The sequence below is a fragment of the Salvia miltiorrhiza genome, chromosome 4 (assembly GCF_028751815.1).
Source record: "Salvia miltiorrhiza cultivar Shanhuang (shh) chromosome 4, IMPLAD_Smil_shh, whole genome shotgun sequence".
Classification (NCBI taxonomy): domain Eukaryota; kingdom Viridiplantae; phylum Streptophyta; class Magnoliopsida; order Lamiales; family Lamiaceae; genus Salvia; species Salvia miltiorrhiza.
Genome location: NC_080390.1, coordinates 16558900 through 16582282, shown reverse-complemented (window position 1 = coordinate 16582282; position 23383 = coordinate 16558900). Strand labels below are relative to the sequence as shown.

The 23383-nt window shown below is 42.1% G+C and overlaps 1 protein-coding gene across 1 annotated transcript; it reads left to right on the top strand.

Moving 5' to 3' along the window:
* Positions 1 to 6432: 6432 nt before the first annotated feature.
* On the top strand, positions 6433 to 21928 carry LOC131023074 (uncharacterized). Its single transcript, XM_057952617.1, has 12 exons — positions 6433 to 7200; positions 8277 to 8694; positions 8743 to 8991; positions 9034 to 9446; positions 9765 to 10013; positions 10461 to 11092; positions 11225 to 11271; positions 11935 to 12655; positions 12810 to 12930; positions 13794 to 14163; positions 21280 to 21429; positions 21867 to 21928. The coding sequence occupies exons 1-12, from the start codon at positions 6433 to 6435 to the stop codon at positions 21926 to 21928; spliced, it is 4200 nt and encodes a 1399-aa protein (XP_057808600.1).
* Positions 21929 to 23383: the final 1455 nt, after the last annotated feature.

Genomic DNA, 23383 nt, shown 5'->3' with positions numbered 1-23383 from the left:
CACTCATAATATGCCCGAAGCCTTGGCACTTGAAGCACTTCTTATCTCGATTTCAACCATCAGAAACGGTCGGACTGCCCTGATTTGCTGCACCGGATCCCTCGGGTCGGGACCTAACGAACGGCTTCTTCTCCTCTCTCGGCGGTGCCTCCTTTTTCCTTTGATTCCCTTTTGACGAGGAACCATTAGAAGCTGGTTGCGATTGCCTCCAATTGCCCTGATTCTGGCGCTGGCTGCTGCTGTTGTTGCCCCTCCTCTTGAGTTGATTCTCGATCTTGATGGCCATGTGAACCATGTCCTCCAACTCAACGTAGTGCTGCAACTCCACCTTATCACGAATATCCCAATGCAAACCAGTCAAGAATCTAGCCATGGTCGCCTCTCGCTCCTCCACCACATTCGCTCGAATCATGGCAACCTCCATCTCCTTATAATACTCATCCACACTCCGACTGCCTTGCCTCAAAGTCTGCAACTTGTTGAAAAGCTCGCGGTAGTAATGATTCGGCACAAAACGCTTCCTCATCACAGCCTTCATCTCCTGCCAAGTCTGAATAGGTGGCTCACTGTTTCTCCTCCTACTCGTCACCATCTGATCCCACCAAACAAGTGCATAATCGGAGAACTCAATTGCTGCCAACTTCACCTTCTTGAGCTCTGAATAGTTGTGGCAATCGAACATAAGCTCCACCTTTCTCTCCCAATCAAGATACAATTCTGGGTCATTCTTCCCTTGGAAGGGAGGAACGTTCATCTTGATGTTGCCCAGATTGTTATCTTGCCACGTTCTGCCGCCATCATCCTCTTCGTCAAATCCTGTATCATCTACATGCTCCTCATACTGACGGTGGAATCGACCTCCGCCACCACCACGGCCTCCTCGCCCGCGGCGACCTCCTCGTGTGAAAGTGGTTTCTCGAGAATGAGACTGCTCCATCAGCTCGATCTTGTAGTACACTCCCTCGATTTCTGAGTGTAACATCTTGCCAAATTCTGAGCGAAGTGCCTCCACTACGAGTTTCAACTGTGGATCCATAACAGGGCCATCGCTCACATCCGCACCCTGTTCATCTTTCTTAGACATAGTGACAAAGAAAACAAGAAACGGTTAGTGAAACAAAATAAAAGGACCTCACCACCTCACAAACACTCGTGTATCACTCAAGATGAAATCACTCAGCACTCGTGTATCACACAATTCAACGGCTTTTTTCACTCTAATAATCTCACTCTCTCGTGCCTTTTTCCACTCAATTTCTCTCTCAAGGAATCAAATTCCCTCAATCTACCAACTGAACTCAAAAACCAACTGCACCAACGAGATTGCCAAACTGTCTCAACGAGAGCACTCAAGGAAACGTCCCACAAGAGACCACACCAACAACACTAAACGGATACGAAAAGGTGGGAAACCCCCAACGAAAACGAAAACTACCAGAAACGCAGACTGAACAACCCAAAAAGTACTGCGCAGAAACAGGCTCAAAACGCTCTATTCTACCCAAGGATTTCAGAAAACACAACAAGAAATAATCAAAAACTGGAAAAAAAGTGTACGTCGAAACTGTCCCGAAAGGCTCTATACTACCCAAGGACTCCAGAAAACACAACGAGAAATAAGCAAAAACTGGGAAAAAAAATACGCAGAAACTGCCCCAAAAGGATCTATACGATGCCAGTGAACTATAGGAACAAAATGCTGTAAGAAAATTTTCGGAATTTTTTTTTTCCGGACCCTAACAGACTAGGTTCTGAAAAAAAAAGAAAATTCAAGAACCAAACGAAAATTATGACGTATGGATTTATATGGACGTGTGTAAGTCGTGTATGATGATGGATGTGTATAATCGTGTATGTTTATGAGTAAATCAGACCACGCAGATAACTGAATTCAAAAGATATTATGGTATTGAAATCACAGCAGAAGAAAATCAGACGCAGAAAACGGAACAGAAAACTCGGACGTAGAGAACCCTAAAAACGCAGAAAACGGAAACCCTAAAATTCTACCCTTGACACAGAAATGAAAACGAAACCTGGATACGAAACGCGGCTCTGGTGCCAAATGATACGATCCTTGCCGATCGATCGAACACTACGCACGCGGAAGACTGAACTTGAACGAAAAGGATGGAAATCCCAAAACCTCTGAATCTAACCACGGAATGATATAGGCGACTGAATGCCCTATACCCCAACGTGAAGTTGACGCAGCAACTCGGGGACGCTGAATGACACCCGACGAGGGTTGGTTGACTCGCCGTTACGTCGATAATTGAATTCGTCTTGGAATAATCAAGAGGAATTCGGAATTCTCAAGAGAGAAATAAAACTCACAAGTTTATTGATAAAAGTAGGCTAAAAATTCGTCCAACATGTAGCAGCCATATATATAGGCAAAACTAAACCTAGTCTAATAAGGAAACAACTTAAAAACAAGCCCTAATAGGCCAAACAAGGCCCTTACTTTTAAAAATTCGAAAATTAAAAGGCCCTTAACTAATGGGCTGCGAAATAAAGCTAAATAAATAAATTTGAAGTCTTTCACACTTCGGCCCACTCGCACGTAATAAGATTAATCAAACACGGGCTCAATTCGCCAACTCCACAATCTCCAATTGGCTTCTTGATCAACTCTTGCTTCCAAACTTCTTCAACTAAGACCATCAAGCTCTCCTTGAACTTCTTGGCTCCAGCTCTTGTAACTGGACCAACAGGAACATGCACCGGGTCTTGCACCAACGAACCTTGGGCTGCAACACCCGGCTTTCCAGAGCAGAGTAGCGGACGTGTGGCGTACGGAGCTGGTTTTCTCACTAGGGTTTATTTTAGCTTGCTGATCAAGTTTCTCTAGTTTCCTTGTTTTTACGATTATGTCCTTTAAATTAGGGTTTTATTTTGCCTATATATATGGCGGCTGTATGGAACAAAAGGACAATAACTTTGATGATATATGAAATGTGTGAGTTTATTCTCCCTCAAGTTTCGAATTCTTCTTGAATCAAACAAGAATTCAACCTACCGGCGTATCGGCGGGTTCATCATCCCTCGTCGTGTGTCATTCAGCGTCTCCGAGTTGCTGTGTCAAATGCGCGTTGGAGTCTAGGGATTCGTTCGCCTAGATCATTTCGTGGTTTAGATTCAGAGGTTTTGGGATTTCCATCTTCTCATTCCACCTATCGACGAATCGACGAGTTCATCATCCCTCGCCGTGTGTCATTCAGCGCCTCCGAGTTACTGTATCAATCGTACGTTGGGGTTTAGGGATCCGTTCTCTAGATCATTTCGTAGATTAGATCCAGGGGTTTTGAGGTATTCCACCCTTTATCGTTATTTCAGATCTGCATCGTTCTAAAGATCTGTTCGATCTTTTTAATTTCATATCATCTGGTATCAGTTTCCAGGTTTCGAAAGGGCGAAATTTCTAGGGTTTTATCATTTGGTTTTTGTTGGGTCCTATTCCGAATTTCAGTTTGGGTAGACGTTTTCTAGGGTGTTCTGTTGGTTTCTGTTCAAAATTTTTTAGGGTGTTCTGTTGGGTTTTGTGCTCGCGTTTCCAGATTTCGTACGGGAAGAAATTGTCCAGGGTTTGGTCTTTTCTGTTTGGGTCTTTATGTTCTGAACAGAGTATGAGTATGAGTTCAGCAAATCACAGCCATCTGGTCAGTTTTGATGGTTGCAATCAAGATAAACCGTGTCGTTCGTGTCAAGGGTTCCGATCCCATGAGAGTGAGCGGTGGGCAAATTTCTTTCACACGCGATGTCTTGTCCACGACAAGTTGTGCAGTGTGATCATTGATAGAGAAAGTTGCACGAATGTGGCGAGTAGGTACATGGTGGAGAAATCGGGGCTGACCGAGTTGAATCACCCCAAACCATATCGTTTGCAATGGTTGAATGAAACCGGCGTCGTCGAGGTTACCACGCAAGTGAAAGTGCCTTTTCGCATTGGGAAGTATGAAGACGAGGCTTTGTGCGATGTTATTCCTATGCAGGCGACCCATATTTTGTTGGGTAGACCGTGGCAGGTTGATCGACGAGCTACCCATGATGCAGTCACCAACAAGTACTCCTTCACGTATCAGCGCAGGAAGGTGGCACTGGTTTCCCTTTGTCCTAAACTGATGCAGCCCAAGGTTCGTTGGTGCAAGACCCGGTGCATGTTCCTGTTGGTCCGGTTACAAGAGCACGAGCCAAGAAGTTCAAGGAGAGCTTGATGAGCTTAGTTCAAGAAGTGTGGGCTCAAGAGTTGATGAAGAGACCCATTGGAGTTGGCGAATTGAGCCCGTGCTTAATTAATCTCATTACATGCGAGTGGGCCGAAGCTTGAAGATTTTAATTATTTTGAAGACTTCATTTATTTATTTCAGTCTTGTTATTTTCGCAGCCCATTAGTTTAAAGGGCTTTGTTATTTTCGAATTAATAAGGGCCTTGTTTGGCAGCCTTGTGAATTTCGAAATTAGGGCTTCTTTTTGCTTGTTAGTCAAGTTAGGTTTAGTCTTTACTTTGCCTATATAAGGCTTTGTGTTGGACGAAATTTGCAGCCTACCTTTAATCAAATTGTGAGTTTTTATTCTCTCTTGAGAGTTTCGAATTCTTCTTGATTTTTCCAAGACGAATTCAATTTATCGACGTAACGGCGAGAACAACCAACCCTCGTCGGGTGTCATTCAGCGTCCCCGAGTTGCTGCGTCAACTGCACGTTGGGGTTTAGGGATCCGTTCGCCTAAATCATTCCGTGAGTTAGATTCAGAGGTTTTGGGATTTCCACCCTTTCCGTTCCAGTTCAGTCTTCCGCGTGCGTTGTGTTCGATCGATCAGCAAGGATCGTATAGAGCCTTTTGGGGCAGTTTCTGCGTACATTTTTTCCGATTTTTGATTATTTCTCGTTGTGTTTTCTGGAGTCCTTGGGTAGTATAGAGCCTTTTGGGACAGTTTCTGCGTACACTTTTTTCCGGTTTTCGTTTACTTCTCATTGTGTTTTCTGGAGTCCTTGGGTAGTATAGAGCGTTTTGAGCCTATTTCTGCGCAGTACTTTTTGGGTTGTTCAGTCTGCGTTTCTGATTGTCTTCTTTCTGTTTGGGGGTTTTCCCATCTTTTCGTATCCGTTTAGTGTTGTTGGTGTGGTCTCTTGTGGGACGTTTCATTGAGTGCTCTCGCTGAGACAGTTTGGGCGATCTCGTTGGTACAGTTGGTCTTTGAGTTCCGTTGGTAGATTGAGGGAATTTGATTCCTTGAGAGAGAAATTGAGTGGAAAAAGGCACGAGAGAGTGAGATTATTAGAGTGAAAAAAGCCGTTGAATTGTGTGATACACGAGCGCTGAGTGATTTCATCTTGAGTGATACACGAGTGTTTGTGAGGTGGTGAGGTCCTTTTATTTTGTTTCACTAACCGTTTCTTGTTTTCTTTGTCACTATGTCTAAGAAAGATGAACAGGGTGCGGATGTGAGCGATGGCCCTGTTATGGATCCACAGTTGAAACTCGTAGTTGATGCATGCCATGGAGGCCCAACTTACGTTGCATATGTGGGATGATTTAATAGAGTCTTTTATTTTGTTTTATCTTATAATTTTCGTGGGTTATGTTAGGGTGGCTGAAATTAGGCCTTAGTTGAGTCAATTTTGAGTTTTATACCTTGTTTTGACTAAGGATATGTTTCCTTATTAGATTAGGAGTTATTTTCCATGTTTATTCTCCTAGTTTGGTTAGGTTTTCGCATACCTTATTTGTAGTCCTTATGATGGACGAAAATTAGGGCTTCTTTGCTTGGTAGTTAAGTTGTTTCCTTCTTAGATTAGGGTTAGTCTTTGCCTATATATAGGCCTTCTTATGTTGGACGAAAATTAGCATACTTTTATCAATAAACTTGTGAGTTTTATTTCTCTCTTGAGAATTCCGAATTCCTCTTGATTGTTCCAAGACGAATTCATTTATCGACGTAACGGCGAGTCAACCATCCCTCGTCGGGTGTCATTCAGCGTCCCGGAGTTGCTGCGTCAACTGCACGTTGGGGTTTAGGGATTCGTTCGCCTAAATCATTCCGTGGGTTAGATTCAGAGGTTTTGGGATTCCATCTACTGTTCGTTGTTCAAGTCTTCCGTTTGCGTGGTGTTCGATTTGATCGGCAAGGATCATATCATCTGGTATCAGTATCCAGGTTTCGTAAGGGTCGAAATTATCCAGTGTTTTGTCTTTCTGTTTGGGTCTTTACGTTCTTGAGAGAGTATGAGAGTCAGTTAAGCAAATCACGGCCATCCGACAATTTTTGATGGATGCAATCGAGATAAGACGTGTCGTTCGTGTCAAGGGTTCAGATCCCATGAGAGTGAGCAGTGGGCAAATTTCTTTCACACGAGAGTTCTTGTCCACGACAAGTTGTGCAGTGTGATCATTGATGGAGAAAGTTGCACGAATGTGGCGAGTAGATACATGGTGGAGAAATCGGGGCTGACCGAGGTGCAACACCCCAAGCCGTATCGTTTGCAATGGCTGAATGAGACCGGCATCGTCGAGGTTACCACGCAAGTGAAAGTGCCTATTCGCCTTGGCAGGTATGAAGATGAGGTTTTGTGCGATGTTATTCCCATGCAGGCGACCCACATTTTGTTGGGTAGACCGTGGCAGGTCGATAGACGAGCTATTCATGATGAAGTCACCAATAAGTACTCCTTCGCATATAAGCAAAAGAAGTTGGCAATTGTTTCCCTTAGTCCTCAACAAATTTATGAGGATCACGTGCAACTGCAGCAACGACACAAGGAGGTGGATAAGGTGCAGTCTACGGAGCAGCCGGTCGAGCAAACAGAGATGAAGGTTGAAGTGGAGATTGATAGAGAGGTTGTTGCTCTCCAAGATGAGGCGACCGATCCCGATAGGCCACAATTGGAGGAGACCGACAAAGCAATGGCAGTTGTGGTGGACATCGATCAAGAGGTTGTTGCTGTTGAAGAAGAGGAGCCCAATCTTACGTTGCTGCCATTGCAGGATTCACGTGAGAAAGTACTTGAGGAATATGTTCCAATTTCTTTGGAAGCAAAGGTTTTGCTGATCACGTATGCAAGTGAATTCTTTTGTGCTGAAGCGCCGATGCATGCTACATGGCTGTTCGGAAGAAAAGTGAAGCATGGCAGTATTTTCAACAATAAATTTGTCATGTTCACGTTTCAAGCAAACTCAAAGTTAGAGCCAAAGCATTTGGTTTTTGATCCCGGCATTTGGATTGACAACTTGGATTTGAGGACAAATCCCTTTCAAGAGGAGGGGAATGATGCATGCCATGGAGGCCCAACTTACGTTGCATATGTGGGATGATTTAATAGAGTCTTTTATTTTGTTTTATCTTATAATTTTCGTGGGTTATGTTAGGGTGGCTGAAATTAGGCCTTAGTTGAGTCAATTTTGAGTTTTATACCTTGTTTTGACTAAGGATATGTTTCCTTATTAGATTAGGAGTTATTTTCCATGTTTATTCTCCTAGTTTGGTTAGGTTTTCGCATACCTTATTTGTAGTCCTTATGATGGACGAAAATTAGGGCTTCTTTGCTTGGTAGTTAAGTTGTTTCCTTCTTAGATTAGGGTTAGTCTTTGCCTATATATAGGCCTTCTTATGTTGGACGAAAATTAGCATACTTTTATCAATAAACTTGTGAGTTTTATTTCTCTCTTGAGAATTCCGAATTCCTCTTGATTGTTCCAAGACGAATTCATTTATCGACGTAACGGCGAGTCAACCATCCCTCGTCGGGTGTCATTCAGCGTCCCGGAGTTGCTGCGTCAACTGCACGTTGGGGTTTAGGGATTCGTTCGCCTAAATCATTCCGTGGGTTAGATTCAGAGGTTTTGGGATTCCATCTACTGTTCGTTGTTCAAGTCTTCCGTTTGCGTGGTGTTCGATTTGATCGGCAAGGATCATATCAGTAGTGGAGGCACTTCGCTCAGAATTTGGCAAGATGTTACACTCAGAAATCGAGGGAGTGTACGACAAGATCGAGCTGATGGAGCAGTCTCATTCTCGAGAGACCACTTTCACACGAGGAGGTTGCCGCGGGCGAGGAGGCCGTGGTGGTGGCGGAGGTCGATTCCACCGTCAGTATGAGGAGCATGTAGATGATACAGGATTTGACGAAGAGGATGATGGCGGCAGAACGTGGCAAGATAACAATCTGGGCAACATCAAGATGAACGTTCCTCCCTTCCAAGGGAAGAATGACCCAGAATTGTATCTTGATTGGGAGAGAAAGGTGGAGCTTATGTTCGATTGCCACAACTATTCAGAGCTCAAGAAGGTGAAGTTGGCAGCCATTGAGTTCTCAGATTATGCACTTGTTTGGTGGGATCAGATGGTGACGAGTAGAAGGAGAAACAATGAGCCGCCTATTCAGACTTGGCAAGAGATGAAGGCTGTGATGAGGAAGCGTTTTGTGCCGAATCATTACTACCGCGAGCTTTTCAACAAGTTGCAGACTTTGAGGCAAGGCAGTCGGAGTGTGGATGAGTATTATAAGGAGATGGAGGTTGCCATGATTCGAGCCAATGTGGTGGAGGAGCGAGAGGCGACCATGGCGAGATTCTTGACTGGTCTGCATTGGGATATTCGTGATAAGGTGGAGTTGCAGCACTACGTTGAGTTGGAGGACATGGTTCACATGGCCATCAAGATCGAGAATCAACTCAAGAGGAGGGGCAACAACAGCAGCAACCAGCGCCAGAATCAGGGCAATTGGAGGCAATCGCAACCAGTTTCTAATGGTTCCTCGTCAAAAGGGAATCAATGGAAAAAGGAGGCACCGCCGAGAGAGGAGAAGAAGCCGTTCGTTAGGTCCCGACCCGAGGGATCCGGTGCAGCAAATCAGGGCAGTCCGGCCGTTTCTGATGGTCGAAATCGAGATAAGAAGTGCTTCAAGTGCCAAGGCTTCGGGCATATTATGAGTGACTGCCCGAACAGGAGAATTATGATCTTGAGAGATGACGGCGAAGTCGTGACGGATGGTGATGAGACCGATCCTGATATGCCGAAATTGGAGGATAGAGATGGTACCGATGATGAGGAGGAGTGTGAGGAGATTTTCGCGCCCAATGGACAGCTTTTTGTAGCTAGGAGAGCTTTGAGTGTCCAAACTCAACCCAATGAGCGAGAGCAGCGGGAGAACCTCTTTCACACGAGATGTCTTGTTCAAGACAAGGTATGTAGTGTGATCATTGATGGCGGGAGTTGCACGAATGTGGCTAGAAGAGCCATGGTTGAGAGATTGGGGCTGACCACGGAGAAGCATTCCAAGCCATATCGTTTGCAGTGGCTGAATGAGACAGGCGTCATCAAAGTGACGAAGCAAGTGAAGGTTCCCTTTCGCATTGGGAAGTATGAGGATGAGGTTGTGTGTGATGTGATCCCTATGCAAGCGAGCCACATCCTGTTGGGGCGACCGTGGCAGTTTGATCGCCGTGTTATTCATGATGGCTTCACCAACAAATACTCATTTGAATACAAGCAGAAAAAGGTGTCACTTGTTCCTCTTACTCCTAAACAAGTTTATGAGGATCAAGTGCAATTGCAAAAGGAGGCGGACAAGGTGAAGTCAAAGGACCAGCCCGTGGAGAAGAAGGAGAATGGATTGATTCATAAGTCCTTTCTTGCTAGGGCTAGTGATTTGAAGTGGTGTGTACAGGAGGAGAGGCCGATCATGCTGTTGCGATATCAGGAGAACTTGGTTATTACTAATGATCTCTCTTCTCTACCCCCTTCTATTCGTTCTGTTTTGCAGGAGTTTGATGATGTTTTTCCCGACGATACACCTGCCGGTTTACCACCAATTCGAGGGATTGAGCATCAGATTGACTTTGTGCCCGGCGCTACACTGCCGAACCGACCAGCTTACCGAACCAATCCGGAGGAGACAAAGGAGTTGGAGAGGCAAATTGGCGAGTTATTGGCCAAAGGGCATGTGAGGGAGAGTTTGAGTCCTTGTGCGGTACTCGTTCTACTTGTACCGAAGAAGGACTCGTCTTTGAGGATGTGCTGTGATTGCCGAGCCATCAATAACATCACGGTAAAGTATCGCCATCCTATCCCTCGTTTAGATGATATGCTAGATGAGTTGCATGGTTCTTGTGTCTTTTCTAAGATCGATTTGCGTAGTGGATACCATCAGATTAGGATTAAGGAAGGTGATGAATGGAAAACTGCTTTTAAGACAAAACTTGGTTTGTATGAGTGGTTAGTTATGCCTTTTGGTTTGACTAATGCGCCTAGTACGTTCATGCGTCTTATGAATCATGTTTTGCGTGTTTTCATTGGCAGATTTGTTGTTGTCTACTTTGATGATATCCTCATTTATAGCCAGAATCATGATGAGCATGTTGAACATTTGAGGTCTGTTATGGATGTGCTTCGCAAGGAAAAGTTGTTTGCTAACCTTAAGAAGTGCATTTTCGGTACGGACAAGCTTGTGTTTCTTGGTTTTGTTGTTAGTGCGCAGGGTGTACAGGTTGATGACGAGAAGATACGAGCTATCCAAGAGTGGCCAACGCCGACGAACGTTGCAGCAGTTCGAAGCTTTCATGGACTTGCTAGTTTCTACAGGCGATTCGTGCCTCATTTTAGCAGTGTTGCAGCACCATTGACGGAAGTCATCAAGAAGAATGTGGAGTTTAAGTGGGGCAAGGCGCAAGAGGAGGCATTTCAACAGTTGAAATACAAATTGACCCACGCCCCGGTATTATCTCTTCCTAATTTCTCCAAATCTTTTGAGATTGAATGTGATGCTTCTGGTGTTGGTATTGGTGCAGTGTTGATGCAAGAGAGACGACCCATTGCGTATTTCAGCGAGAAGCTAAACGGGGTGACATTGAGTTATCCCACGTATGATAAGGAGCTGTACGCATTGGTGAGAGCTTTGCAAACGTGGCAGCACTACTTGTGGCCCAATGAGTTCGTCATTCACACGGATCACGAGTCGTTGAAACACTTGAAGGGGCAGCACAAGTTGAACAAGCGGCATGCAAGGTGGATGGAGTTCATTGAGACGTTTCCCTACATCATCAAATACAAGCAAGGTAAAGAGAATGTGATGGCTGACGCACTTTCTCGGAGGTATGCCTTGATCTCTACCTTAGATGCTAAGTTGCTTGGTTTTGAGTGTATCAAGAGTTTGTATGAGCATGATGCTGATTTTGGTGAGATTTATCTAGCATGTGCGAGAGCTGCGAGTGGAGAGTATTTTAGCCATGATGACTATCTTTTTAGGAAGAATAAGTTATGTGTTCCTGATATGATCCTTGCCGATCAAATCGAATACGCAAGCGGAAGACTGAAAAACGAACGAATAAAATTAAAGATAGATAAAATATGGAATCCCAAAACCTCTGAATCTAACCCACGGAATGATTTAGGCGAACGGATCCCTAAACCCCAACGTGAAGTTGACGCAGCAACTCGGGGACGATGAATGACACGCGACGAGGGATGGTTGACTCGCCGTTACGCCGGATAAATTGAATTCGTCTTGGAATAATCAAGAGGAATTCGGAAATCTCAAGAGAGAAATAAAACTCACAAGTTTATTGATAAAAGTATGTTGATATTTCGTCCAACACAAAGCCTTATATATAGGCAAAGTAAAGACTAAACCTAACTTGACTAACAAGCAAAAGAAACCCTAATTTTCGTCCATCATAAAGACTACAAATAAGGTATGCGAAAACCTAACCAAACTAGGAGAATAAACATGGAAAATAACTCCTAATCTAATAAGGAAACATATCCTTAGTCAAAACAAGGTATAAAACTCAAAATTGACTCAACTAAGGCCTAAATTCAGCCACCCTAACATAACCCACGAAAATTATAAGATAAAACAAAATAAAAGACTCTATTAAATCAGCCCACATATGCAACGTTACTTGGGCCTCCATGGCATGCATCAGTTCCTAAATGTTCTTTACGTGAGTTGTTATTGCTTGAGTCTCATGGTGGGGGTTTGATGGGACATTTTGGCATTGCTAAGACTTTAGCTGTTCTGCATGAGCATTTCTTTTGGCCTCATATGAAACGTGATGTTGAGAGAATTTGTGGTCGATGTGTTACATGTAAACAAGCTAAGTCTAGGGTGAGTTCCCATGGATTGTATACACCATTGCCTATTCCTACAGCACCTTGGATTGATATTTCTATGGATTTTGTGTTAGGTTTGCCTAGGACTAAGCGTGGTCGAGATTCCATCTTTGTGGTTGTTGATCGATTTTCTAAGATGGCACATTTTATTCCATGTCATAAATCTGATGATGCATCTCATGTAGCTGATCTATTCTTTAGAGAGATTGTTAGATTGCATGGCATGCCTAGGACTATTGTTTCTGATAGGGATTCGAAGTTCTTGAGATACTTTTGGAAGACTTTGTGGTGTAAGTTGGGTACTAAACTTTTGTTTTCTACTACTTGTCATCCACAAACTGATGGTCAAACAGAGGTAGTGAATAGGACTTTGTCTACTTTGCTTAGAGCTATTATCAAGAAAAACATTAAGTCTTGGGAAGATTGTTTGCCTCATGTTGAGTTTGCTTATAATCGTTCTGTTCATTCTGCTACTCAATTTTCACCATTTGAGATTGTGTATGGATTTAATCCTTTGACTCCATTGGATTTATCTCCCTTACCTGAGCATGAGTATACTAACCTTGATGGCAAGAAAAAAGGCTGATTTTGTGAAGCAGATTCATGAGAAGGCAAGGCTGAATATTGAGAGGCGCACGAAGCAGTATGCCGAGCAAGCCAACAAAGGACGTCGCAAAGTAGTGTTTGAGCCCGGTGATTGGGTATGGCTGCACATGCGCAAGGAAAGGTTTCCATTGCAGCGGAGATCCAAGTTACTTCCTAGAGGCGACGGGCCATTTCAAGTGTTGGAGCGCATCAATGACAATGCCTACAAGTTGGACTTACCAGGTGAGTATAATGTGAGTGCTTCTTTTAATGTGACTGATTTGAGTCCTTTTGATGTAGGTGATGCTTTGGATTTGAGGACAAATCCTCTTCAAGAGGAGGGGAATGATGCAGCCCAAGGTTCGTTGGTGCAAGACCCGGTGCATGTTGCTGTTGGTCCGGTTACAAGAGCACGAGCCAAGAAGTTCAAGGAGAGCTTGATGAGCTTAGTTCAAGAAGTGTGGGCTCAAGAGTTGATGAAGAGACCCATTGGAGTTGGCGAATTGAGCCCGTGCTTAATTAATCTCATTACATGCGAGTGGGCCGAAGCTTGAAGATTTTAATTATTTTGAAGACTTCATTTATTTATTTCAGTCTTGTTATTTTCGCAGCCCATTAGTTTAAAGGGCTTTGTTATTTTCGAATTAATAAGGGCCTTGTTTGGCAGCCTTGTGAATTTCGAAATTAGGGCTTCTTTTTGCTTGTTAGTCAAGTTAGGTTTAGTCTTTACTTTGCCTATATATAAGGCTTTGTGTTGGACGAAATTTGCAGCCTACCTTTAATCAAATTGTGAGTTTTTATTCTCTCTTGAGAGTTTCGAATTCTTCTTGATTTTTCCAAGACGAATTCAATTTATCGACGTAACGGCGAGAACAACCAACCCTCATCGGGTGTCATTCAGCGTCCCCGAGTTGCTGCGTCAACTGCACGTTGGGGTTTAGGGATCCGTTCGCCTAAATCATTCCGTGGGTTAGATTCAGAGGTTTTGGGATTTCCACCCTTTCCGTTCCAGTTCAGTCTTCCGCGTGCGTTGTGTTCGATCGATCAGCAAGGATCGTATCATAAACAAATTTATGAAGATCATGTGATACTGCAGCAACTGCACAAGGAAGCGGATGAGGTGAAGTTTAGGGCGCAGCCGGTCGAGAACAAGGAGATGCAGGTTGAGGTGGCGATTGATAGAGAGGTTGTTCCACAATTGGAGGAGACCGACGAAGCAATGGCAGTTGTGGTGGACATCGATCGAGAGGTTGTTGTTGTTGAACAAGTAGAGCCCGATCTTACGTTGCTGATATTGAAGGATTCACGTGAGAAAGTGCGTGAGGAATCTGTTCCATATATTTTGGCAGAGTTTGAGCCGACGCATATGGTTTTTGATCCCGGCAAGATGAATGATGGACAAGAGAGAGAAGCTAAGGTCCTTACATTGTTTCTAGCAGCCAATGAAGATTTTGTTTTTGATCCAGGTATTAGCATTCACGAATTGGATTTGAGGACAAATCCTCTTCAAGAAGAGGGGAATGATGCAGCCCGAACAGAGCCAAGCTCGCGCCAAAACAGAGTTGAATCCCGCGCCAGACCAGAGCCAAGGCGCCAGAGGAATCAAGGCGCCAGAGGAATCCAGGCGTCAGAGGAATCGAAGCGCCAGAGGAATCAAGGCGCCAGAGGAATCGAAGCGCCAGAGGAATCCTCCCGCCAGAGGATTCCTTCCGCCAGAGGATTCCTTCCGCCAGAGGAGTCCTTCCGCCAGAGGAATCTTCCCGCCAGAGGATTCCTTCCGCCAGAGGAGTCCTTCCGCCAGAGGAAACCTCCCGCCAGAGGAAACCTTCCGCCAGAGGAATCCCGGCTTTCCAGAGCAGAGTAGCGGACGTGCAGAGCAGAGCGTACGGAGCTGGTTTTCTCACTAGGGTTTATTTTAGCTTGCTGATCAAGTTTCTCTAGTTTCCTTTAAATTATGTCCTTTAAATTAGGGTTTTATTTTGCCTATATATATGGCGGTTGTATGGAACAAAAGGACAATAACTTTGATGATATATGAAATGTGTGAGTTTATTCTCCCTCAAGTTTTGAATTCTTCTTGAATCAAACAAGAATTCAACCTATCGGCGTATCGGCGGGTTCATCATCCCTCGTCGTGTGTCATTCAGCGTCTCCGAGTTGCTGTGTCAAATGCGCGTTGGGGTCTAGGGATTCGTTCGCCTAGATCATTTCGTGGTTTAGATTCAGAGGTTTTGGGATTTCCATCTTCTCATTCCACCTATCGACGAATCGACGAGTTCATCATCCCTCGCCGTGTGTCATTCAGCGCCTCCGAGTTACTGTATCAATCGTACGTTGGGGTTTAGGGATCCGTTCTCTAGATCATTTCGTAGATTAGATCCAGGGGTTTTGAGGTATTCCTCCCTTTATCGTTATTTCAGATCTGCATCGTTCTAAAGATCTGTTCGATCTTTTTAATTTCATATCACCAGGTGAGTATAATGTGAGTGCTTCTTTTAATGTGACTGATTTGAGTCCTTATGATGTAGGTGATGCTTTGGATTTGAGGACAAATCCTCTTCAAGAGGAGGGGAATGATGCAGCCCAAGGTTCGTTGGTGCAAGACCCGGTGCATGTTCCTGTTGGTCCGGTTACAAGAACACGAGCCAAGAAGTTCAAGGAGAGCTTGATGAGCTTAGTTCAAGAAGTGTGGTGGTGGAGTCGGTCCAAGTCTAATTAATCTCATTACATGCGAGTGGGCCGAAGCTTGAAGATTTGATTTATTTTGAAGACTTCATTTATTTATTTCAGTATTGTTATTTTTCGCAGCCCATTAGTTTAAAGGGCTTGTTATTTTCGGATTTTTAAAGTAAGGGCCTTGTTTGGCCTATTAGGGCTTGTTTTTAAGTTGTTTCCTTATTAGACTAGGTTTAGTTTTGCCTATATATATGGCTGCTACATGTTGGACGAAAATTAACCTATTTTTATCAATAAACTTGTGAGTTTTATTTCTCTCTAGAGAATTCCGAATTCCTCTTGATTATTCCAAGACGAATTCAATTATCGACGTGTCATTCAGCGTCCCCGAGTTGCTGCGTCAACTTCACGTTGGGGTTTAGGGATCCGTTCGCCTAAATCATTCCGTGGGTTAGATTCAGAGGTTTTGGGATTCCATCTTCTGTTCGTGTTTTCAAGTCTTCCGTTTGCGTGGTGTTCGATTGATCGGCAAGGATCGTATCAAAATTCGAACTCAATAAATCTGCAAATTCCTTCAAAGTTCGAGTAAGAATCATGTTTCACAAGATAAAGCAAATTAAGCACAAAACAATCTCATCCAACACTCAATTTCCTATAAAATTAACATCATATGAATATTAAAAACCATGGAAATATGAGTGTTATGAACTCCCCCAAACTTAAGCCATTGTTCGTCCTCGAATAATGGGAAGAATAAAATCAATAACACGAATGGGTAATAAATCTAGCTCATCAATGCCTCCGAAAGATAAAGAATGATAGAATTCTCAAATCCTCAACAATTAAGCACAAAATTCACCAATAAACACAACCTATAGCAAAATCAACCTTCACATTCCAAACAATTGAATCTCACAAGGTATGTGTATCACTCAACTCTCAATTTGATGGAACGGGACGTGTATACTCTCATCGAATTCAATGCAATATAGATCACTTACCATTAGCTTGCCAATCGTCTACAATCTCCATCGCTAAAAGTGTGACAGGACTAAGATCAAAAAGGTCTTTTTCTTTGGGTTATAATGTAGGGACATTGGTTAAGGTAGGGAAATATAGGCTAAGTGACTCAAATAAATCAAGAACACCATATGACTTCACTAATCAAGTATGGAATTCCATCTTCCACCCAACTATATCACCATAATCAACACTACTCAAGGGATTTAATCATCACCATACAAAACTAAACACTCTTTTATGCTCTCCATTTATTTCCAACAAACAAAGTCGATTTTCTAACAAATTTCTCAATAAACACTCGACTTTACACTTTTTTTTTCTTTTTTTTTTCTTTTTTTTTCTTCTTTTTTTTCTCTTTTTTTTCAACAACTTTTATTTCTCTTTTCTTTCCACAACTTTTCTAGAGCTCATAAGAGTAAATAGTAACACAAAATCATCCCTTCTTTTTTCACAACCCACTATGAATATTCACCACACAAAGATCCCCATATACTTCATCACCCCCTATCATCCGGCTAAAGAATAAAAGCTAAATAGGCTCAAAGTGGATAACAAAGGATAATTTTTCGTTAAAGACAGTGTTTGGGGTAATAAAGTGGCTAACAAAAGATGTCCTAAAATCATCTCCTAATCCTGGGCACAACAGCAACCTCGACACAGAAACCATGGCAAGTTCTAGAAGATCACCACATGCATGACAAAACTCACAACAAAGAATAAACTGTGTATTATAAACAGTTATGGCTCAAAATCTCACAGGTTTATTCAGCGTCCAAAAGTCAAGGTTAAAATCACTCTAGAATTATGCAAATTAGTTCCAATTATGCTCAAATCATCAAAGAAAATCAAATTCAATATTTTTTTCACAGAAATCATCATTGGCATCTCACCAAAAAATCTAATGGAGCAATAATCATCTAAAAAACAATCACAAACACACACCACCAACCAAGCAAGATGAAACAATAAAGCCAACAAAAATAATAAAAGTGATACACATATCTACTCTCACCCCCCTCCCCCAAACTTATTACAGAACATAAGTTCGAAAATAAGCTTGGAGGGATGATGATATGTGTGTCACTACTCACAGAAACACATGCTCCATGGTGGTGGTATGAACAAGGCGCGAGTTCCCGCATCTTCCAAGCTCAACACTGCACTAAACAAAGAAAACAAAGAAACAAAAAGAAACTAAACGAAAGGAAAACAAAACAAAGAAAAAGGTTGGGTTACCTCCCAACAAGTGCTTAATTTAACGTCTAGAGCTCGACGATACCTCAAAAACTCATGGAGGTCGGAAATAGCATTCTAACCATTGGAAGGTTTTTCTACTCTTGGGTGCCCTCTCCACCAAAACACTTCTCTTGGCTCGGACATCCTCCACAAGCATTGCCCCCTTTTTTCATTCTTATTCCGAAAAATCCAGAATTTCACTTTCTTCTTCTTGGGGGTATGGATTTTCAAAGACCCCCCATCATACTCCAAAAACAAACACTTCTCAAAAGTCAGAACTTCTTTTGGTTTTGGAGTTTTTTTCTTGGCTTCAAACTTGGAGGGCTCATTCTTCTCAACCTCTTCATCCTCCAAATTTGCTAGAAAACTGTCAGCCAAATTAATCACTTCATTCTGGGGAACTTCCTTTGGTGGAGGTTTCTGTGTGATACACTCCTCCAAAGGATCCTCTACAGCTGCAGGAAAAGCTATCAGAGAGTCGATCATGTTGCACTCATCCAGCGGCGGCTCGGCTGGTTTTCTCATAGCATCATAGATAGATAGAGTCAATTTTTCATCATTGACTCTAAATGTGAGATCTCCATCCTGCACATCAATAAGAGCACGGCCGGTAGCTAGGAACGGACGTCCTAAGATCAATGGAGTATTCTTGTCCTCCGGCATGTCCAAGACTACGAAATCTGCAGGAAAAATAAACTGCTCCACCTGCACTAGGACATCCTCCACAATTCCCTTGGGATATGTGATGGAACGATCTGCCATCTGCAATGCAATAGAGGTAGGCTTGATATCTCCAATCTCCAACCGGTTGAAAATAGAGAGAGGCATCAAATTGATGCTAGCCCCTAAATCACAAAGAGCACGAGAGAAATTCTATCCTCCCATCATACAAGCGATGGTAAAGTTGCCAGGATCCTTTTGCTTCAATGGTAGCTTCCTTTGTAGCACTGCACTGCATTCCTCGGAAAGATTAATCGTCTCATATTTCCCCAACTTCTTCTTGTTGGAGACTGCATCCTTGAGGAACTTGGCATAGCCTGGCATATCTCTCAAAGCATCAAGTAAAGGAATGTTGATGTGAAGCTTTGAAAACATCTCCATGAACTTGGCTAACTTCTGATCCATCTTTGGCTTTGCTAGGCTATTCGGGAAGGGTGCTACAAGCTTGTACTCTGGCCTGGGAAACATAGGAGTAGGAATAGGCTTCTTAACAGCAGAGGAACTCGACGCCTTAGAAGTAGGTGGGGTATCGCATAAAATCGTCTCCAAATCATCCTCCTCAACAATCTCGACACCTTTTCCCTTGCCATTCCTGTCGTCTCGCTGCTCTGGATGATCCCGCTGCTCTGGATTCCGCTGCTCTGTATGATTTCAATTTTCAGTCCCTGTGGATACGATACTCGACTTGCTATTTCTGTGCTACAATTACACTGTTTAGTTGCAGTTTTTGTTGCTAAGAAATTAGTGATCAACTTTTTGGCGCCGTTGCCGGGGACTGTTTTAGAAATTGCTTTAATATTTTCGATAGGACTTAGTAGTACTTCAGGCGTTTACTGTTCATTAAAGCAATTTCTAAAACAGTCCCCGGCAACGGCGCCAAAAAGTTGATCACTATTTTTATAGCAACAATAACTGCAACTAAACAGTGTAATTGTAGTACGAAAACAGCAAGCAGAGTATCGTATCCACAGAGACTGTAAAACGAAATTACTCTATCAACTTCCTAAACAGACTCTCACAATATGCAGGTAAAACGAATTTGAAGGTGAATTACGAACTAAGATTAACTAAATAAAAACTAAAGAGCATGTAAACTATGATAATTAACTCAAATATAAGGAAAGCTCTGACCCTAGGGATGTACTTTCACTAATCAACTACATGTATTCAACCTATTGATTCAATTACCAATTTTAATCCAACCCTGATGAAAGATCACTATATTATTCACAAGCGTCTCTAACGACCACCTATGAACGTAGATTAATTAATCCCTTTTCGCATTCAAGACTCCAAGGAATAAATTAACTCCAAATAGCACATAAAGAATAGCTTCCTATAGCTTCACCTATCGCATTCAAGACTCAAGGCTAACACTATATCATGCATTCCTGAATCGGCTGAACAATTATCGCATTTAAAACTCAAACTGAACCGCTAAACATGTAAATCATTGATCAGATAATTCACAAGAAATTAAGCACCAGGAATCATGAATCACAAGTTGGAGGGCAAATTGATATCAATAAATCAAAAACACATAATCAATCAGCTATATACAAACCCTAGGTTCAGAATAAAAGAACTAGCCAGACATAATTAAATCAAACATAAACATAATTAAATTGAACGCAATTGTAAAAACAAATTGTATAAAAACCGAATTAAAACGATTGTAGCGGCTTGAATCTTCAATCTTGATCCAAGCCTTGAAAACTGGAAAGCTAAAATATTCTAAAGCTATAAAACTGAAATATGAATATTGGGAACTGAAAAACTAAAGCTGGGAACCCTAGATAGGTCAAAAGAGGACCTATTCATAGTAACAGGGTAAAATACAGAGTTTGAGCTCGAAAATAACTTGGAAAAACGTAAAAACGCGGAAGATATAAAAACACGCGTCAAAAACGGCGATCCGTTCGGCGTTCGCCGAACAGGTCGCCGAATTTGGCCTGAAAACAGCTGAAATTCGGCGATCGCCGAATTTTCTCCTCAAAGCCAATTTCAATCCAGGGATTTCGGCGAATTTCTTCTTTAAAATGCCAATTTTCGGCAGTCGCCGTTTAGGGCGCCGAATTTTGACTGCTGCGCACGACGTTTTTGTTTCGGCCATAACTTTCTCGTCCGAACTCCGATTTATGATCTGTTTGCGCTCACGAACTCGTATCGAGACGATCTACAACTTCTATGTCAGAACATTGTTCCAAATTCGAACTCAATAAATCTGCAAATTCCTTCAAAGTTCGAGTAAGAATCATGTTTCACAAGATAAAGCAAATTAAGCACAAAACAATCATCCAACACTCAATTTCCTATAAAATTAACATCATATGAATATTAAAAACCATGGAAATATGAGTGTTATCATCATCCTCAAACTGATGGTCAAACTGAAGTAGTTAATAGAACTTTGTCTCAATTACTTAGAATTTTGATTCAAAAGAACTTGAAAACTTGGGAAGATTGCTTATCTTTTGCTGAATTTGCTTACAATCGAAGTGTTCATTCTGCTACTAACTTTTCTCCGTTTGAAGTTGTTTATGGTTTTAATCCATTGAGTCTACTTGATCTAATTCCAATACCAATTGAGGAGCGTGCAAGTCTTGACGGGAAAGCCAAAGCTGAAATGGTGAAAAAGTTGCATGAAAATGTGAGACTCAATATTGAGAAAAGAACGGAGCACATCAAGCAAGCCAACAAGGGCTGAAAGCAAGTCATATTTGAGCCGGGAGATTGGGCGTGGCTACATTTGAGAAAGGAGAGATTTCCTTCAAAAAGAAAATCTAAGTTGCAGCCAAGAGGAGATGGACCATTCCAAGTGGTTGCAAGAGTAAATGATAACACTTACAAACTAGACCTTGCAGGTGAGTATAATGTAAGTGCTACTTTCAATGTTGCTGATTTGTCTCCTTATTTTGGTGAATTAGATTCGAGGACGAATCCACTTGAAGAAGAAGGGAATGATGGAGACGCATCCAAGCTGGCCAAGGACAAGATGGATCCTTTGATTGTTCAAAGTGGGCCAATCACAAGAGCTAGAGCCAAAAGAATAAAGGAGTCCATGATGCTTTTAGTTGGTGAAATTAAAGCCCAAGTCCAAGACAATTCTACATTGGGCCAAACGGTGAATATTATTCAAGTTGGTGGGCTTGATGCTACTTGAAGTTTGGGCTCATTAAGCTATCATATTTTGGAGGCCCAAATTAAAGAATAAGTTGAATTTTCGTCCAAATGGGTGCAGCCCACAAAACGCTCATTTTAAGTTACTTTTTTATGTTTAATAAGTGACTTTTGGTGTCCAAGAGACATACCAAGTGTTTTGGAGTAACATTTGTGATTTTATGTGCATTTTTAATGGTTTTAAGTAGTGGTAAGGGAGTGGAGCTCTCAAGAGACTTTTTGAGCCTATAAATAGGCATGTAATCACTTGTATTAGAGACACCATTGAAATAAATGAAAATTGCTTATGCTTAGTGAGTTGAATTCTCTTTGTTGAGTTTTTCACTTGTTTTAGAACTTATCAAGACACTTGAGCAAGGTCTTGTGGCGTTCATCCATACCGAGGTTCTTGGCTGATTATATAGCCAATGGGTCGAGGTTTCTACGCTCTTAGGGGTTGATCAAACTAGATTCTCGATCTAGGGAGTCCGCTACCTACTCACATACGTCGGGTTCTTGGGTCATTATATCCAATGGGTCCTTCGTCCACTTCTACCCATATCATGAGAAATATGTTTACTAAGGTGTTTTGAGATGATTGCTATGTGTGTTGAAAAGCTTTGTCATGAGATGCAAATTTTTACTTAGTTTAGTTTACCTAAAATTGGGAGATCTTGAGTTTAAGGTTTGAATGATAAATTGATGATGAGTATGAGATTATGAGATGTATAAGATGATGATTGATGAAGTAGATTGTGGATGTGATGTTAATTGATAACTTTGATGTGAGTTAGTTTGATGAATAATTAGGTATATGTGATACGATCCTTGCCGATCGATCGAACACAACGCACGCGGAAGACTGAACTGGAACGGAAAGGATGGAAATCCCAAAACCTCTGAATCTAACCCACGGAATGATTTAGGCGAACGGATCCCTAAACCCCAACGTGCAGTTGACGCAGCAACTCGGGGACGCTGAATGACACCCGACGAGGGTTGGTTGATCTCGCCGTTACGTCGATAAATTGAATTCGTCTTGGAAAAATCAAGAAGAATTCGAAACTCTCAAGAGAGAATAAAAACTCACAATTTGATTAAAGGTAGCTGCCAAATTCGTCCAACACATAGTAGTATATAGGCACAACTAAACCTAGTCTAATAAGGAAACAACTTAAAAACAAGCCCTAATAGGCCAAACAAGGCCCTTACTTTAAAAATCCGAAAATTAACAAGGCCCTAACTAATGGACTGCGAAATAAAGCTAAGTAAATAAAAATTGAAGTCTTTCACACTTCGGCCCACTCGCACGTAATAAGATTAATCAAACACGGGCTCAATTCGCCAACTCCACAATCTCCAATTGGCTTCTTGATCAACTCTTGCTTCCAAACTTCTTCAACTAAGATCATCAAGCTCTCCTTGAACTTCTTGGCTCGAGCTCTTGTAACTGGACCAACAGGAACATGCACCGGGTCTTGCACCAACGAACTTTGGGCTGCATCAATATGTGTATCTATGCCCTAAATTGTTAATTGATGGTTTATATGTGTGATTAAGTGGCTTAAATTGATAGATCTAAGGTTGGATTAATGTTTCACATGCATTTGTGGAATTTCAAAAAGTTTAGTTTAAAAAAAAATAGGACTTTCATGCCTATGTGATAACTATGTGAATTGGCTTAGAATAAATTATATTGAGGATGCTAATAGTGGCTAAGAAAGATTTAATTAACCAATTGTTACCTATTTGAGATTTTACTTGAGTTTAGTTTGCATGATAAAAAGGTATCTATGCTAATGTGTTGAGTTATGTCATACATGAGAGATGAAATGTTCTTTGAAACTTTCGTTTCAGATTTTAGTATGATGT

Excerpts from the sequence above, each read along its gene's own strand:
- LOC131023074 (XM_057952617.1), top strand. The coding sequence starts at position 6,433 with ATGGTGGAGAAATCGGGGCTGACCGAGGTGCAACACCCCAAGCCGTAT. Across the intron at positions 8,992-9,033 it reads CGGCGAAGTCGTGACGGATG|ATGGTACCGATGATGAGGAG; the intron begins GTGATGAGACCG and ends TGGAGGATAGAG. Across the intron at positions 11,272-11,934 it reads TAAGTTATGTGTTCCTGATA|GTTCTTTACGTGAGTTGTTA; the intron begins TGATCCTTGCCG and ends CAGTTCCTAAAT.